Source organism: Watersipora subatra, chromosome 7, assembly GCF_963576615.1.
Source record: "Watersipora subatra chromosome 7, tzWatSuba1.1, whole genome shotgun sequence".
In the NCBI taxonomy this organism is placed as follows: Eukaryota; Metazoa; Bryozoa; class Gymnolaemata; order Cheilostomatida; family Watersiporidae; genus Watersipora; species Watersipora subatra.
In genome coordinates, this window is record NC_088714.1 from 40682507 (window position 1) to 40700245 (window position 17739).

Here is a 17739-nt window from a genome sequence, read left to right on the forward strand (position 1 = left end):
TCACAGCCAGCCTATGTACGACGTCGGGCGCCTTGTTGCGCACCTTGCGCTGTCATGGAAATCAGGCTAAAGTTCCACTACCTCCAAGGAAGCGTGACTTGAAAACTAAACATGACATATGGGATTGTTATTAATAAGTGTATGCATGTATATTTAAACCATGTGTATATTAACAATGACACATATTAAAAACTGTTCTCTATACTGTTATGTCAGTTTATGTTACCAAATAATAGTTTGAAGTCTGCTACCAAGATAGGTATTTTGATTATGCTAGGCTCTCTCCATCCACGAACATGATCTTTTAAAGAAGGCAACAGGAGAACTCATAGGTCAAGGCCAGGTGAGTGTGTCTACCTAATAGGAATTGTCATGCTAAACTTATAACTTGATAAACTATAAACTTGTTCATGCGTATGAGCTATAGCACAACCGATTATAGGATTACCTCTCTTGGAATGTTGAAATGTTGATGACTACGCATTTCAATTGTCGAGTAAGCATAAGAACGCCATTTATAAGTGGTTTTACAAAGGTGTTTACTCTTGATTAAAGTGAAGTTGTCAGCCCCTATTATAGTGATTGTCGTAAAATGACCTGACTTTGTCGCGGTCTCACCATCTCTAATACATGCTTTAATACATGCTAATACTGGGTTGTACAGCTCGTAGTCATATATAATATATATGTGCATATATAATATATATGCACATATATAATATATATGCACATATATAATATATATACTAATATATAATATATATGCACATATATAATATATATGCACATATATAATAGATATGCACATATATAATATATATGCACATATATAATAGATATACTCATATATAATATATATACTCATGTATAATATATATGCACATATATCATATATATACTCATATATAATATATATACTCATATATAATATATATGCACATATATGATATATATGCACATATATAATATATATACTCATATATAATATATATACTCATATATAATATATATGCACATATATAATATATATGCACATATATAATAGATATGCACATATATAATATATTTGCACATATATAATATATATACTCATATATAATAGATATACTCATATATAATAGATATACTCATATATAATAGATATGCACATACAGTCAAACATGGATAACTCGCCCATGGATAGCTCGAACACATGGTTAACTCGAACGGTTTCTTGGGTCCGTTCCCAAGTAATGATAATTTGCTATAGATAACTCAAACTCAACACTGTTAACTCGAACTGTTTTTTTGCCCAACGACTACCGAAACGGTTGTTATCGCTTTAGAAAATCACTTTATTCCAAGCCATAGAGGTAAACCTCAACTTTTCGTAATTCAAAAGCGTCGTTATTACCACCATTGGCAAAATATTTTTGTCAACGACTTTTCTAAAGTTTTGGTGAAATTTGATTTATACCAAACATCTGCTTAGTGATCGCCCTTCAAAAGCAAAGAAAGTGGTATTCGTTAAGAGCAACACTCCGAGGCAGTTCAATTAGAAGTTTTACGAGGTTTTACGGTACATTGTATATCACTCTATCACTCACGCTTTTTGAATGGATACTTATTGAACGTACATGTATTCTGTGCTTAGGTCAAACGATGAATAGTTTTCCGACGTTGATTCCGTGTTGAATCAACGTCGGAATGTTGAATGTTTAAAACGTCTTAAAAATTGTTGTAATTAAAGGTATGCGTTGTCTTAGCTAAAAAAACTATTCATCATTTGACCTAAACACAGAATATGTGTGTACATTCAATAGGTATCCATTCAAAAAGCGTGAGTGATATACAATGTACCATAAAACCTCGTAAAACTTCTAATTAAACTGCTTCGGAGTGTTGCTCTTAACGAATCCCAGGTAAAGTGAGGTAATCTTTGCATAAACTTCAAGAAAAATCGGCAAAATTGATCGTGGGTAAAACGCTCAAAAGGAAAAGATGTCTTTTCTTTTGAGCATTTCAACAATGATCAAGTTTTGCCAATGTCAATCTAAAAAACGTCCTGGCAATAACATCACCTCAAACAACAAACCAATCTCAAGTGATAGAAAAATCTCTATACCTTTTGATAAAAACGCTTTAAACTTTACATTAGCAGCATTTAATTTGAAACAAGCCATTTGTGCTTATGATTTATATTACAGTTTGTATATGTACATGTATCTACTAATAAATAAGTAAATACATGGACTTGTGACAGTGCTCTGATAACTTGAACGCTCTGATAATTCGAACACTTTTGCTCGGTCCCGTGAAGTTCGAGTTATCCATGTTGGACTGTATATAATAGATATGCACATATATAATATATATACTCATATATAATAGATATACTCATATCTAATATATATGCCCCTATACATCACTTTCGCCTAGTTTTCGCTATGCTTTTATTAAACTTTGAGTTTGGACGACAGGAAGAAGAATATGAAGTCTATCCCGAAGGTGATCCTTATGATGGGCCATATCCAGAGTAAGTTTTACATTTTACTTGTAAATGTTAAAATACATGCTCATGGTTGATTCACAGAGATTTGGTTTACTGGTGCACGTATGTAGACCTCATCTTATTTCTCTCAAGTCCTCTATCTTGAGGCCACATCAAACATCATCTGCAAAGGCATTTGAGCAAACAGCTGTTATTACTGTTTGTGACATACTAGTTGAAGGAATCTGTAACAGAAAATTGTGTGCGTACACCAAATACTAATCCATTTCTCAAATGGCTCTCTCATTCATTGCGATACGAACTTTACTAAAGGCATGTTGTTTATTAGGGGTGATGCTCCTGCACCCCGGAGAAGAAATCTGCTCACCATGGCTGAGGGCTATGAACCTCATGATCCATTTGATAGGCCCCCAAGACCCAGATTCATGTAAGTTACCTACTATCTCAACCAGAGTTTGTTTTTGCTTGCCCAAAAAGGGCTCTTGCTTTAGTGTCTTGATGTTTTGTATTTTATAGTAGGGAGGAATATGACCCTTATGAGAGAGAACGACTCCGCCGAGATCCATACGAGAGACATCCATTTGAAAGAGACCCATTCTCTCGCCCCCCGAGACGATTTGAAGATCCCTATGAGGGGTATGTTAGTTCACAGTTACTCCTGAATCTGAACCTAAGTGCAGTGAAGTGTCATCAAACTCTTTGTGTGCTTGCTATTATGGTCCATGCATCACTTGCTGCGACAGTTTGTGTTCTCTAAAAGAAAAGGAGGTAAAACAGTAACCTGTTATTTATCTAACTTGTTTGTAGTTGTTTACCATTTATGTATTAACAGCATCTGAGCTACTACTTGGACAACAATAGGAGTGAAAAATATGAATAGTAAAACAGCAAAAACAAGTTTACAAATACATTGGACTCTCGCCATACAATTGTAATTTGTACCGGTGTTGGCATCGCAAGGCCAAACCCATAGTAATTATCTAATGCAAGCAGTCCTCAGTGAAAAATATTCGAACTTTATATATGTACTGTACGTATTAAAATTAGTAACAAAATGGTATGTTAACCTTGGTAACTATATTTGCCTACAGTAACTTTAGTGTATTTACCGGTAATGATCTGCAATAAAATGTAACATTACAATGTACTATGTGCAGTACATACCGTAGGGAGTTCTTACCTTCGAGACAAATGTACAATATGAACCGTGAATTTAATTTAAATCAATTTAGCTTACTAAACACGCATGTAAAAGCTAAGTTTCGAAATGTATTTTACTTAACTTTGTGATCATCCAAAATTTTATTATCTTTCTGTTTCCAGTTTTGTTTCACTGTAATCTGTCACAAATATTGCAGAACTGACAAGAGAACGAGCATCGTATCTGTTTCAGGCGTTGTGCGAAAGATTTCGGTGAATAACATATCAGTATATTCATTATTTTGAAGTGTTCAGAACACCGACTGCAAAATTTTAATTTTGAGAAAAAGTTTTGTTGATATTAAATGCCGAAAAAAATGTTGAATGGTGGGGACGAAAAGACTTTGTGTTCCATATCATAAAACGAAAAAAATCGTTTAACAGGGACATCGTAACTTGGGGTACACTGTAGCATAAAGAAATAGTGCTTGTAGTCTGCTCACACTAACAGCCACGAATCACTGTGTAATAACTAAACCTGCCCCGATTTTGGTATCGGTATCGCTATGGGTGTTAAATATCTGAATCAGTATCGGTCAATCTTTTCTTACAAAATCTGAAACTTCAGATACTTTTAACAGATCAACAATATAGCAGAAAACAATATTTTAGCCAGCTACACTAATAAAGATCATCAGCTGCAAGTTCCTTACTCTTAATGAATTTGAGGCCCGCCACACTATTTATTTCATGTCTATAGCCTGATCAACATCAACACAGCTGAGGAGCCGGTTTGCTTTAGTCAGCGCGTAATCACAAAGTGTGGTATTTCCCAATTACCGCCGATAGGATTTATTCTAGCCAATCACGAACAAGATAACAAAGAAGAGAAACAAGAATGCAGCGTAATATTTATGTTTACTAGCATTACATAAGTAATTTGAGCAGCCGATGCATAGCATCATCTATCTCTTGATCCTGACGATCAAGAGAAAGAGATAGATGTATCGTTTGTATTGTACAAAATAACTCCAGTGCATCGGTATTTAGCCTGCCCTCCATCATCTGTGGCAAGTGAGTTCTTCTTCAATACGACTGGCTTTATTGATAGTGATAGAAGAAAGACTTCTCACTGAGAGAATTGAATCACTAACAGTAATAAAAAGAAACATTGATTTGCTCTAAACTTGTACAGGCGCAGCAGTTCGTTCAGCAATAGAAGAGAGACTTCATTATCACAGAGAAAGTTGTACCACTAACATTAATTACTATTATTAATTACAAATTACAAGAAACATGCAATGTTTGGTTACTACATGCGCTGGTTTGTTTCTACATGTACGGTATGTCAGTATGTGAATATATATACAGTATATATATACATGTATATATCTTTTTTCCATAAATACAAGTAAATAAATACTTTAATATTTACATTTTCTTTGCATTATATTTATATTTGCATAATAAAATAAACAATTATCTATGCAACCCAAAAGATCTGAATCAGATATTCTTTCAATAAGAATCGGTATATCGGATCGGTATCTGAATCGGCTCTTGAATTTAGAACCGGGCACCTAGTAATAACCAACAAGTAAAATTACAAAAACAAATTATAATTAAAGTGTTGTTACTACATTAATTATATACTACAGGGTCAAATTACAAAAAAAAACAAATATATTGTTATAAATGTGTATAATAATAATAATAATCTATGTTTGGCTTCAGTTCTGGTTTATACACAACCCTAGTTGAAAGATGGAGCGGTGCATTAACCCTTTTAGTAATGCCATCACATTCATGTATCTACAGCATTGTGGAAGCAACTTGACATGGTGATACGTTAAAAGTAGATTGATATATAATACATTACTACACTAATACAGCAACGCATTATGTCTCAAATGTTTTACAGTTTATTGCCTGCCTATCGAAATACGTGAATTATTCTGAACAATTCTTGAGAAAACTTTTGTGAAAATAAGCTCAAGTATAGTTTATCAGTACCTCTCGATTAGGTTGCAAATGACACGCAGTTGAAAATAGATCTAAACTTGTCTCTAACTAATAATAGTTATAATGTAAGTAAAACAAATGATTAATATTCCAGTATTAAATTTTATTAATATATATTTTATTAATACTTCAATAGTTAACCTACTCCCTCAGTACCTCAGCAGTTAACCTACTCCTGTGGTACCTCAGTAGTCGACCTACTCCTGTGGTACCTCCGTAGTTGACTTGCTCCTGTGGTACCTCAGTAGTTGACCTGCTCCTGTGGTACCTCAGCAGTTAACCTACCCTTGTGGTACATCAGTAGTTGATCTACTTCTGTGGTACCGCAGTAGTTGGCCTACTCCCTCGGTACCTCAGCAGTTAACCTACTCCTGTGGTACCTCAGTAGTTGACCTGCTCCTGTGGTACCTCAGTAGTTGACCTGCTCCTGTGGTACCTCAGTAGTTGACCTACGCCTGTGGTACCTCAGTAATTAACCTATTCCTGTGGTACCTCAGTAGTTAACATACTCTCTCAGGACCTCAGTAGTTAACCTACTCCCTTGGCGAACAAGTCGTACATTGACGAAACATTTGAGTTGTACATGTATTTCTTAAGCCAACCGGAATATCGGTTATCACTTTTCAGGCTCTTATCAACCATTTAAATAGCATCCTTTTGCTTCCAATTTGAATATTACGCCGTTTGTAGCCTAGGTCATACATACACAGTTTGTGCTTTTATTTGTGTGTCGTGTATGCTATCACACTGCCTTTTCAAGGGTATATGGTAGAAATATGTTTATATACATGTATATTCGGATTCATCAAGTTGGGGTATAGACTTGAACATATGAGCTAAGTAATTTATTTTGTATGTCGAAGGTTGGCAGAATTTGGTTTTAATGTGAAGTCACTCCTACTTTTTTGCCTTTACATAATAAGAATATCCGATTGTATTATTTTGATTAACTCCATCAGTTTTTTTTGCCTCACCGTTTTACCTCAGTAACAGGAATCGCAGATCTTCGTTATGAGTACTGTTTGTAGCTTTGATCCGTACCGGCCAGATCCTAGGTATAGGAGAGAAAGGGAAGCCAGGTTTGATCCTTACTATGAAGCGGAACCATACCCGAGGATGAGAGGTAGAGGTCTTCTTATGGATGACCCATTTGCCGGTCACCGAAGGGAAGATCCCTATGAGTGAGTTAGCAAGTAGCTAGAATTTGTTTATCTCAGGCAAAGGATGGTGTATTAAACTATATTTCAATGATTTCAATGATATGCTGGTTATGATTCTATCGTGAAATGAGAATATGTAACTAATGAGACTTGCACTGCATGTGAGTAGTAATAGTAGCGACTTGGTTTCCTTTGATGATTCATTGAATCCTAGTTGGAGTTTGGTGTTATCATTTGTACGCCCTTACTAGAATATGACAATAGGGATCAAGGGCTTTAATAGTAAATTTGTCTTTGACTATGAATATAATTCATTCCTTTTGCAAAAGTTCTTTGAACGAGTGACACCCTATTTCTACGCAACATTCAATCTAGGAAGTCATTTTGAGAGAACGCTCTTTTAATTTCAATCATTCCAAAATTAAAGAATTATCAACATTTTAAGATTAAAGTTAACTTCAGCCGACTCAGCTTGACCAGGTATGAAATTAGCATGAAATCTTGAAAGATGTGTTTTTGTCGGTGCGCTATCGGACACCCTATGCAAAGAAAAGAGACAATTAGGTGTACATATTGAAATTGGATTCCTATAACGTACCCTTCACAGTTGTAGAAGACTTACAGTAGTTTTTGCCTCAATTGTGGCCGAGGGTATCTAATAACAGAGTCGACAATGTGGTAACAAAATCGTGTCTCCACATCTTCACAAATGGATTTTAGACTATATAGAAAATATGTTTGCCGTATGGTTAAACTGTTTTATGTCTTCACGTGTTATCCATTTACTAATAGATTAATTATCATGGCGATTGCATATAGGTAGAAATTTCAGGTGGTGGATAACTCAAATTTTACAGATATGCAAATGCCTAATGTGTACAAACATTTGGTGATGGATATTGTTAATATATTAGCATGCATAGCTTTCTAGGGTAGGCATAGGGAACCAAAAAGCCTGCTTGTTATCTCTTTGCACTCCACTTCTGGCACAGACTCAGCATGTGATGATCAGTTAGCATATGTTTACACTGGCTGTGACTAAGCATTACGTAGGTGTTAAAAGACGGTACTCTGTACTTCTGCCTGAATTAGATGAGCTATCAAGACCTCGTTCATGTTCATGTTCATGTTTCAGAGACCCCTTCCCGCGGCGCAGGCCTCCCCATGGCGATCCATATGAGGTAGATCCTATGCGCAGAGAGCCTATGCCTAGGGACCCATTCTCTGTAGACCCACTTTCGAGGGACCACATGGCAATAGAAATTCTCCATCATGACAGAGATACTCTTGCTAGAGGGCCCCTTGAGCCTGGCCCTCACCGTCCTCCTAGAGCTGGGCTGCTGTCTGACCCTTCAGGAATTGTTGCGCCCGAAGTAATTGACTATTCTCACAAGCAGCCGTCCTCACAAATGCCTGGTAGAGGGTGAGTTGTTTTGATGATGTGTTAGCTACGGTGTTCTTCGCCAATTCGTTGATCAATCGTTCCCTCTTGATAGCGGTAAAGAGCTAGTTGTATTTGCGATGTCAGTTACGGCCTGTAAATGCTGAAGTACAGTAGATGCTGTTATAAATTCGAGAGGTTGTTTATTCGACGGAAAGAATACAATTCTTATATCATGTTGAGGAGTCAACTAATGATTAGCTACTCAATTGTATTTGTCAGTAACTAGCTCAATATGGAATGAGGAGTTGCTTGCTCGTGACAACTTTTTTGCGCGCCTCAGTTTACTCTTAGTTTAATTTTTAACGGTGCCGACAGTTCTTCAGTCTCTCATGAACACTGGTTATCTAGTGCAATCATTTTATTCATCAGAGAAGAACGTGGCAGGCTGCCACCTGCAGGAAACAGACAGGAGTCGCCTTCCGTTGGCTTTAGAGAGCGATCCCCGGTACGTCTCAACCAGTCACCTACACCGTCAACCACGAGACCTCCTGGTATGTTCAACTTTCTATTAGCATCAGTAATCATCAGTTAAATGATTATTTTTGTTACATACCAAAAGAGAAAAACAAAAAAAATAAAAATCAGGAATAGTTGAGTTGTACAAAATCGGTCTAAAAGTTGATTGAATAATCAATAATGTAATAGTATTGCTGAAGAGTCGGAATAGTGAATTGTAGGTTGTAGTAACAGAAAGTTCATAAACTAAAACACACTATTGTTGGTGTCACAGAATAGAAAACAATGTTTGTCATATGTCTGGAAGGTTAAATGCAGTTATTCTCTACATAGTTTACAAGAGTTTCTGAAACCTTTAGCACAAATGCAGGAATGAGCAAGTTTAGCACAAGCCGATACATGTATGCTCAAAGATTTTGACATTGATGTTGGACATGTGAGGAGCTGGAATACGTGATCGGTAATACACAAATCTATATATCAAAATTTGTCGTCCGTCCTCCGGTATATCCAGCTATAGCTATTAAAATTTCACATTTTGCTGGACTTGAACTCACGAAGTTGGCAAACCCCGGTCTGTAATCCAGCACTTCAACCACAAGTCCACAGAAGCTCTTACAATTTACCGCTCTTACTAAATAATGTATACATCATTTTCCATTTTCACATCCAAAATGATGTAAAATTGAAACTTTATGAACTCTTTTAGCTCTATGAATTGCAATGATTTTTATCCTCGCTGTACTAGGGCTAATTTGTTTTTGGCAAAATGATATCAACAATAGATTCTCGCGAGATTTAACTTTACCGATTGTTGTACTGATTATGACATTAGAGCGATTTTTATTAAGTTTTCTCAGTTTTTATTAATTGTACCATTACAAAATCATCTGTTTCATAGTTTACATACTTGTTATTTATTACACATCTGCATGTTTTTGCTCCTAATTTATTTTAGCTGCTCCGAAGACTTTCCTGGCCACATTATGAGCCACTAGATAATTACTATGGGTTTCTATACCACTCTATACGTCTATACGATATTTTCACCTTATGATGCCAACACTGAAATGAACTAAAATCATAAAATAGTATACCAAGTAATTTTTCATTGAAATCGTAGCAAAACAAACTATATTTAGCCATTACTTGCTAATTTATTTCAACAAAACCTCTTTCGTGATATTAAATTTAAAAGTTGTAGTTGTTTGAATAAGTTTGAACACATTTAGTTGTTTTCTTTTTTCTATCATTTCATTTGAACTGCACAAATATATTTTCTCGTGATACGAAGTTCAAAAGCTAGAATAGTAAATGTATATGGTATCTTAAATAAAAATAAGTTTTCTATTCAAAGACTTTTTTGTTACCCGGGTAATTCCGGGTAGTACAGCTAGTCTGAGTATATAGATTTCTGTCAGAGGAATATCGTTTTCTGCTGTCGGTATAGTAAAACGTTGAAATATATATGAACGGGGAAAATACATATGTATCCATGCCACTAATCAGATGACAATGCATAATTTGGTGAGCTCTGTTCTTTGTCCTCCATTGTTGTGATTATTAGCATAGTATCAGGCGTATCGAGGCTTTCATTTCTTATGTATGAGTGATTATCATCCTTCTTCTAGTGGCTGACCTGTTTGATGCCTACTCAACTCTGCCAGTCGTCACAGATATTAGAGATTTGATCTGCAAGCCTAAGAGAGACAGTCGCCCGCCACACATCTGTCTCATTGTCAGAGGTCCTCCTGGTGCTGGCAAAACCTATTGTAGCAAGCTGATAAGGGTAAGTATCTGATATATTGTCGGCCATATAACTTTGTTTGCTTGTGTGACACGCTTGTGCGACGGGCTGAAGTTTGATGGACATGATATAATCTATAAAGTTGTAATTTATTCCGCAGCTTTCCACATCATGGTCTCTTACTGTTCACGTGATTGCGATCGTGCGTATTTTAACCAATCGCTATTCAGTATACATATAAGTTGAAAAATATATTTATCTTCATAGAGTGAGGGCTGAAAAACTTGGTGTTCAATATGGTAAGGCCAAAAATTTCTATATCTGGGCATCGTAACCCAAAGGTACACTGTATTAGTTATTAATTTATCGTGTGCAATCGCGAAAAGGATATAGAGTATATAGTAAGAGGGATGGGTGGGATAATAACTGGTTAGCTCTGTAGTTTCGTACATTGGTTTGCAGACATGCGATTTGAATGTCTACAAATCCTTTGTAGACAAATGTGCGTTCAAATCCAGTACGAAGGTAGAAAGTGATTTTTTGTTGCTAAAACTTTATCGCTCTAACTGGACAGACGAATGAGAGAGAGATGACAGACAAACAGACAGACAAACATTGAGAGTTACATATGTAGATAGCACGTGATAAATAGGTAAAACCAATTGGGAGTTGTGCTCACCTCCTTAGTTCCTTCGATTAATATTGTCTGTTTAATATGTGGAAGAGTAGTGTGTACCTAGGTCATTGTTGCAGGACAAGGAATCATCTAACGGAGGCAGTGCACCTCGTATTTTAAATCTTGACGATTATTTTATGGTTGAAGTAGAAAGACTAGTGACTGATGAAGACACTGGCAGGAAGATGAAACGAAAGGTTGGTCGATCATTATTTGGTCCAGCTCTTATTTGTATCTTTATTTCTCTTTCCATTGTATTTGCCGAATCGTCTTACCGAGTCCTTTCCTACTTCCTGTAGGATTAGTAATGTTAGGATCGGTAATGATATAAATTTAAGCCACCATTAGGGCAGCTCTTCACCCTTGCTACTTCAATGATGACATTGTACAAAGTTTTAGTAGATTCTGTCAAAAGTATCGGTATCTTTTTATCATTCACAATTGTTTTGTATGTTTGAGGTGGTCTAACTGCCAGGATGTCTCTAGATTGAAATTGACAAAACTTGATCGCGGTTAAAATGCCCAGATCAAGTGAACGTGTGATTATGACGTCTATAGTTGTGAAGAGACTGACCAGTAATGCTGCAACTCGAATGCCATAACCCAAATCCACTATAGCAATGCTAACAACTAGTGATGTCATGTCAGCACATGTTTTTTTTCTTAGCCTTTTAACCGTGATGAAATTTTAACCATTTTAACTCATTCGCACCTAATGCGAGTTAACTCGCGTATTTATAACGTTGCTATGCACCCAACTCGAGTTATCTCGCCTCGGAAATTTACCTACTCATTGTATCGCTATTTTTGAATTATAGAAGACAATTTTTTATTTGTTAGAAAGAAAAATTCCTGGCCAATAAGACAAACATTGATATATGCCTCAATGATGTCTGTGGCAAGTTATGACCAAAATAGTACACACCCATATCGACATCTACCTAAACCAGAAATCATCATGGCGACTTAAAGTTTATCGTTCGAGATCGATTTTTTTCAACTTCAGAAGTAAATATGCAGATTCAGAAGTGATAAGACTGTAAAGGACTGCATAAATCAAATCAAAACATTATTTTTAATGTTTCAAAGTTTTTATTAACTTTGAATTTTGCCAATTTGAATCGTTATACTCAAATAAAAATGCACATTTCAGGCTGTCAGCTGTAGTCAGCCTAAAGTTATCATTCACTATCGATAGCATCATATTGATTCTTAGAGCTGTCTATGAAGTCTGAAAAGTCAAGAACAGAGTTATTGAACATATTTTTATTATTTGAAACATATTTATGACAGTTTATTTGAGTTATTAGAATTTGAGTTATTTGGAATGTAGATTAGCTATGATTTGGTTTGAAGGACTATACTAGCGAAGAAATGTTCAAAATTAAAGTTTCATAGTTTTAATGTTCATGACTAACTGTATATGTATAAATAATCTTTTTAACTGTGTATTGTATGTAATAATAGGAAATTTTAGTCAAACATGGTATATTTTGCAATTTTAATGGTGCAAATCTAACTTTGTTTCAACAAATAACAATTGTTTCAAAATCGAAAGCTTTCTGAAACTACCTTTGAGACACAGATCTACATGAAATGGATATGAGTTGTCTATATAAATCTAATATTATTTGAAAGAGAAGACTTGGCTGGATCTTGTGCCACTCGAATGAGTAAATTATCTAAAGTCTGTTTCTTGTAGTAGTAATTTGAATTATGACACCTTTCTGAAAAATGAGTGGTATTTGGTGCTAATCGCCGGGAAATTAGCCGGGTGTGAATGAGTTAACCTTGAAACATTCTGGCAGTCGGATCAGCTCACACATTAAATATAATCGCAAATGATAGAAAAATACTGACATTTTCTGATTAATCTACTTATATTTTGTGTAAGTTTATCTTGAGTGGAGATTACTCACTGACTAGCCTGTAAATATAAAAGTAGGTTGAAATAGACGCAGCTGTGGTCATCCATTCTGCTAGTGGTTATGAAACATTGAAGCTCACACCACTGGAAGCTATCAGCCTGCACTCATTTTTGTTTAGCATTCATATCGGTACCGTAGGCTTGACAAATAATCTAGGCATCTATCATATACTGGAAATACCAATAGGTTGGGCAACAGGTAGGTTTTGATGGAATGTACATATAGCCTGTTAAAGGTTGACTAGCAAAAAAATTCACATTACAGTTATTTGATATGAAAAGATTCACTATGTCTTACTCTGTTGTGTTGTAGGTGCAAAATATGTGGAAATGTGATTACAATCTCTTAAAAGCTAAAAAATCGCAGCCACACGAGACCGCCGTAGTTTGGATTCTCATTCCAAAACGGCTCAAATATGACGTAGTTGTGAGAGATGGTTTCTGTTTACACTTTCTTGCAACCTTATTCGTCGAAATATGTTCACAAATATACTTCACGCATTCAATAAAACCATGTCTATTGTTCTTACACGTCTGTTTTATCGTCATTGTAATGCTGTTACTTTTAGCAGTGATATCTTACAACTTACCATAAAAATTCGTTTAATTTTTTAGCCTTAGCTTGAAGAAGTACATATCATTGTCTGATAATGATGATGAGCCTGTTGGTCACCTGTGATAATCGAAAAGCGCTGCAAAAATTATTTGCCAAGTATTGGGTCACATGATCAGATTACGACTTGCCGATTAGACCAGGCTGAAATAAAACTGTAAAGTAGCGAGCATCTATATTTGATACGGGGTCTTCAGTAAAACCCGAAGTGTTTGTCATAAACTAGTGCTACGATAAGTTTTATTTTGAGCTTTTTATTGGCCTTTCAATTCATATGAGAACATCACGTGACAAGACAATAAATAAATTTCAGGACCACGTCAGAGAAATAAAAGAGATTCCAATCTATGGCTGCTTTTCGTTTTTGAGCTTTTAAGAGCGTGTAATCACATTCCCACATATTTGGTACTTACAACACAACAGAGTAAGACATGGTGAATCTTTTGATACTAAATAACTGTAATGTGAATTTTGTTGCAAGTCAACCTTTAACTATTATAGCTGTTCATGAAATATGTAGATAATTAAATTTGTCATATTATTGTGTTGTGAAGTGTCATAGTAAAGTATTTATAAGGAACATTCTGATAGCCTTATGCTCTATAACATCTATGGGTTACGCAGATGCTTGAGTACGAGTATGAACCAGAGATGGAGGACTCTTATCGCGCTGACTTCTTTAAGTCTTTCAAGAAAACAGTCGATAAAGGATACTTCAGCTTCATCATCATCGATGCAGTCAACGATAAGGTCTCTGTTATTTCTATTTTTTACCCTCTTTTACTGTCAGGGTTGTTCTTTGACTGCGCTAGTAGCGAGCACTCAATACATTTAGGAGACAGGCACTGCGTATACTCATACAAAAGTGTTGTTATCTGATGTCTGTTTCATGCACTTCAATTGTAGTGCCTGTGTCTCCACTCGGTAGCGCGCGTGTCTTTATCAAGTTTCACACTGTTCACACCTATTTAAGGTTCGTCACTTTGAGGAATTTGCTAAGTTTGCCAGAAGCAAGTCATTCCAGGTGTACATTGTTGATGTACAAGCCGATGCTCAGACCTGCTTTAACAGAAATATCCACAACCGCACTCTGAAGAACATAGAGACTGTAAGTTGCTTCCTAATACCTCCTTCATATATCTACCAGCTACTGCCAATTTCTAATTTTGTGTCGATTGTTCGTTCCTCATCTCGTTATGTTTTTGTAGATTATTGCAGGGTGGGAGGAGACACCAGCCCACTACAATAAGGTTGATCTTAGGGGCTTACTCCAAGATAATGCGATTGATGATGTAAGTGATGGACATATTATAGCTGCCTATGTATGGTCTGTCACTTTTGATTTTTTTTGGAAGTCGTCTCTTGTTTAATAACCTTGTGTGGATGGGATATGTTGTTCACTAAGCTTATGTGGATGCGGTCTGTTGTTCACTAACTTTATGTGGATGGGGTCTGTTGTTCACTAACCTTATGTGGATGTGGTCTTTTGTTCTCTAACCTTATGTGGGTATGGTCTTTTGTTTACTAACCTTATGTGGATGTGGTCTGTTGTTTTGGTTTCACTTGTAAGTGGGGTTTTTGTTTTTAATTTCCTAGTGTGTATTGGCTATAATTTGCTTCCAACAGACTGTGATTCTATATAGTTGGTGCGGCGTGTTCCTTTTATATATTGCACATGCTCCATGACGATTTCTGCCTTGTCGTAGAGCACTTGTATATTGTCAGATAGATATGCTACTCAATGTTGTTGGTAGATTGAGATGGAAGACAACAAACCTGAGGGCAGCGATTCGGGAAGCTCTTCAGATGATGATGCTGACCTCATACAGGTATTATTTATATTTAATCTTACCAAAACATTTCCTTTTTTCTTTCAGCATTGCTTTTTATCACAAAAATTGGCTGTTCGTTTGGCCTCTTTTAATAACATTGTTTCAAGTGTGTCCTAGGATGTTTCTAACTTTATCTGCTGCTCTCCTTTTTATCCATGTGTCTTACTAGTTTTGTGCCACCCAGACCTGCTTTAATATAAATTTCATACCCTGTTCCGGGGAGTTTTAACTCTTTCTACTTTTACAACATTTTCCAATCTTTTTCTATGCATAGATGCAAATTTATTTTATACGCATTTGGTCGAAACATTTTTCGCGATCTCTTTCGAAGTACAGCATCCGTCTTTTTTTAAAAAGCGCTCTTTAATATTGTACTGATTGTGGTGGCCTTCATTCTCGGAGGGACTGGGATAGGTGACCTAGGATACATGCTTGCAGGTAAGACTGTCCTTTGGCATATAAGCACATGCCATGTGTTGTGTGGCTGGTAAATCAAGCTTTTACTCTTCCAAAATGGAGTCAGTTGTGCTAGTTGCTCTAAATTTCTCGAAGTTGATCTCTCCTCCTAAATAATAAATTGACAAATAATTAGATATTGGAAGGATGTGCTAAGCGATTGCGGGTAAGTAGCATTCCCATTGGTTTGTTTACACACACAGTTATGCAAACGCTTGTGTGTGCTGTGATTCAGGTGGCCAAGAGAAGCAAGTGGGACATGGATGCCGATGATCAGAAGTTAGGTATGTTCCAATTTTCTGTTCCATATTTTGCTTATTCATGCCTTTGTTGGCAACTGAATCAATGGGCAAGATATGCTCATGTATCTTGCTCATCGATGTGGCAAGATGTAGGAACAACGTGCCGAGATTCCATTAGAACTCCAAGTTGATTAGGGATACAATCGGCTAGCAAGACTCTACCAGAATAAACTGATTTTAACATTGTTTGCTTTTTGTTTAGTAAGATGATTTTCTAGGTTTTGAGAGACGGAAGCAGTATCTAGTGTTATAAGGCATCGTAGCTGACCGTTTATATGATTCTTTAGTCTTTGTTAACAAAGAATCAGTTATAGATTACTTATTGTTTTGTGAGGATTTTTTAACTGCAGTAGAACCCTGGGATACTACATTAATCCGTTCTGGTGTTGAAATCGTATGGTGAAATTGCTGCGTGCCTAGTTTTGAAGACTGCACAAAATATTTATGAAACGACTCGTGCTCCTATCATTAATATTGCTGTAAAATCACATGAAATTTTTCTGTGAGTTTATGTGCAATAAAAATAGCGAGGTTTTCAAACCAAGCTTAGCTTTTCTTATTTCTGCCGATGTTTGTCTGTCTTTCCCTTCGAATATATTCTTTCCTTCTTTTCCTTAGTAACCATAATTTTGCCTCTCCATTCACCATCGCTTACAGCTTTGGGACCAAATTGCTAACAAATTAAAGTTTAATGAAACGATGCAATTACAACATAAAAACTATGTTGTAATTGCTCATACAGATCAACGTGGTGCAACCTTCTGCCGATTCTTCACTTAGCCGTAAGCAACGAACCTTGTCTCGGACCACTCTCAAGCATTGTAGTAGGATCTCGCCCAATAATGTAATGTTAGAAATTTTTCTGCCACATCATACATCTGGGTAGACACCATAAGCCGAGCCAGCAAAGGCATTGTATTTCACATGGTAACCTGAAAAAATTCTATCCTAGAGCCATCGTATCCCAGGCTTTTGCTGTAGTATTTAGTCGTTGGTTTACAATTTAGTAACATGCAGTAAAGGCTGCTACTAAAATGTTGGAAACAATTTGCATTATGACTACTTAATGTTAAGTATTTTGATGGAAAATGAATATTCTATTTGTTTAAAATCACACCTTGAGCTTGGCTGCTGTTAGTTTAACCAACATCGGTACATGCTAGGTTGACATGGTAGTTGGCTTGAAGCATTCATAGCAGACTGCCTGCCTATACAATTAGTTTTGTTGCTCGGGCTTTCGTCTGACATTTTCAGCTCATTCAACTAGCTCAATGTATTGTGATATCTGTGCATCATCATCGTCTGTTAATTTGGATGGGATGTTGAAATAATTTTCAGACAAGTTGGATGGCCTTTTACATAAAAAGTCAGACACAGTAAAGAACATGGAGGACTTTTTGGCTCCACCGGATGACTATGAGGCAAAGGCCAGTGGAGAGGATGGCAAGAAGCATGTGAGTTCTCACTTTTGTC

At 36.1% G+C, this 17739-nt stretch overlaps 1 protein-coding gene across 7 annotated transcripts in view; it reads left to right on the top strand.

Annotated features, from left to right (window-relative positions):
* LOC137399339 (YLP motif-containing protein 1-like) overlaps positions 1 to 17739 on the top strand; it is a 54722-nt gene that overhangs the window by 18876 nt on the left and 18107 nt on the right. For 6 of the 7 annotated variants that reach the window (XR_010979145.1, XR_010979144.1, XR_010979143.1 and 3 more), the window contains exons 11-23: positions 278 to 343; positions 2460 to 2515; positions 2820 to 2918; positions 3008 to 3127; positions 6682 to 6834; positions 7949 to 8236; positions 8627 to 8748; positions 10345 to 10502; positions 11214 to 11333; positions 14301 to 14426; positions 14650 to 14784; positions 14885 to 14968; positions 15431 to 15505. Coding sequence is in view for 1 of the 7 variants with exons in the window: in XM_068085410.1 (XP_067941511.1) it covers positions 278 to 343; positions 2460 to 2515; positions 2820 to 2918; positions 3008 to 3127; positions 6682 to 6834; positions 7949 to 8236; positions 8627 to 8748; positions 10345 to 10502; positions 11214 to 11333; positions 14301 to 14426; positions 14650 to 14784; positions 14885 to 14968; positions 15431 to 15505; positions 16200 to 16248; positions 17605 to 17720 (1767 nt within the window). In the remaining 6 variants the exon portion in view is untranslated. Of the gene's footprint in view, positions 1 to 277; positions 344 to 2459; positions 2516 to 2819; positions 2919 to 3007; positions 3128 to 6681; positions 6835 to 7948; positions 8237 to 8626; positions 8749 to 10344; positions 10503 to 11213; positions 11334 to 14300; positions 14427 to 14649; positions 14785 to 14884; positions 14969 to 15430; positions 15506 to 16199; positions 16249 to 17604; positions 17721 to 17739 lie in introns of all 7 variants that reach the window. The other variant, XM_068085410.1, reaches the window with a different exon arrangement.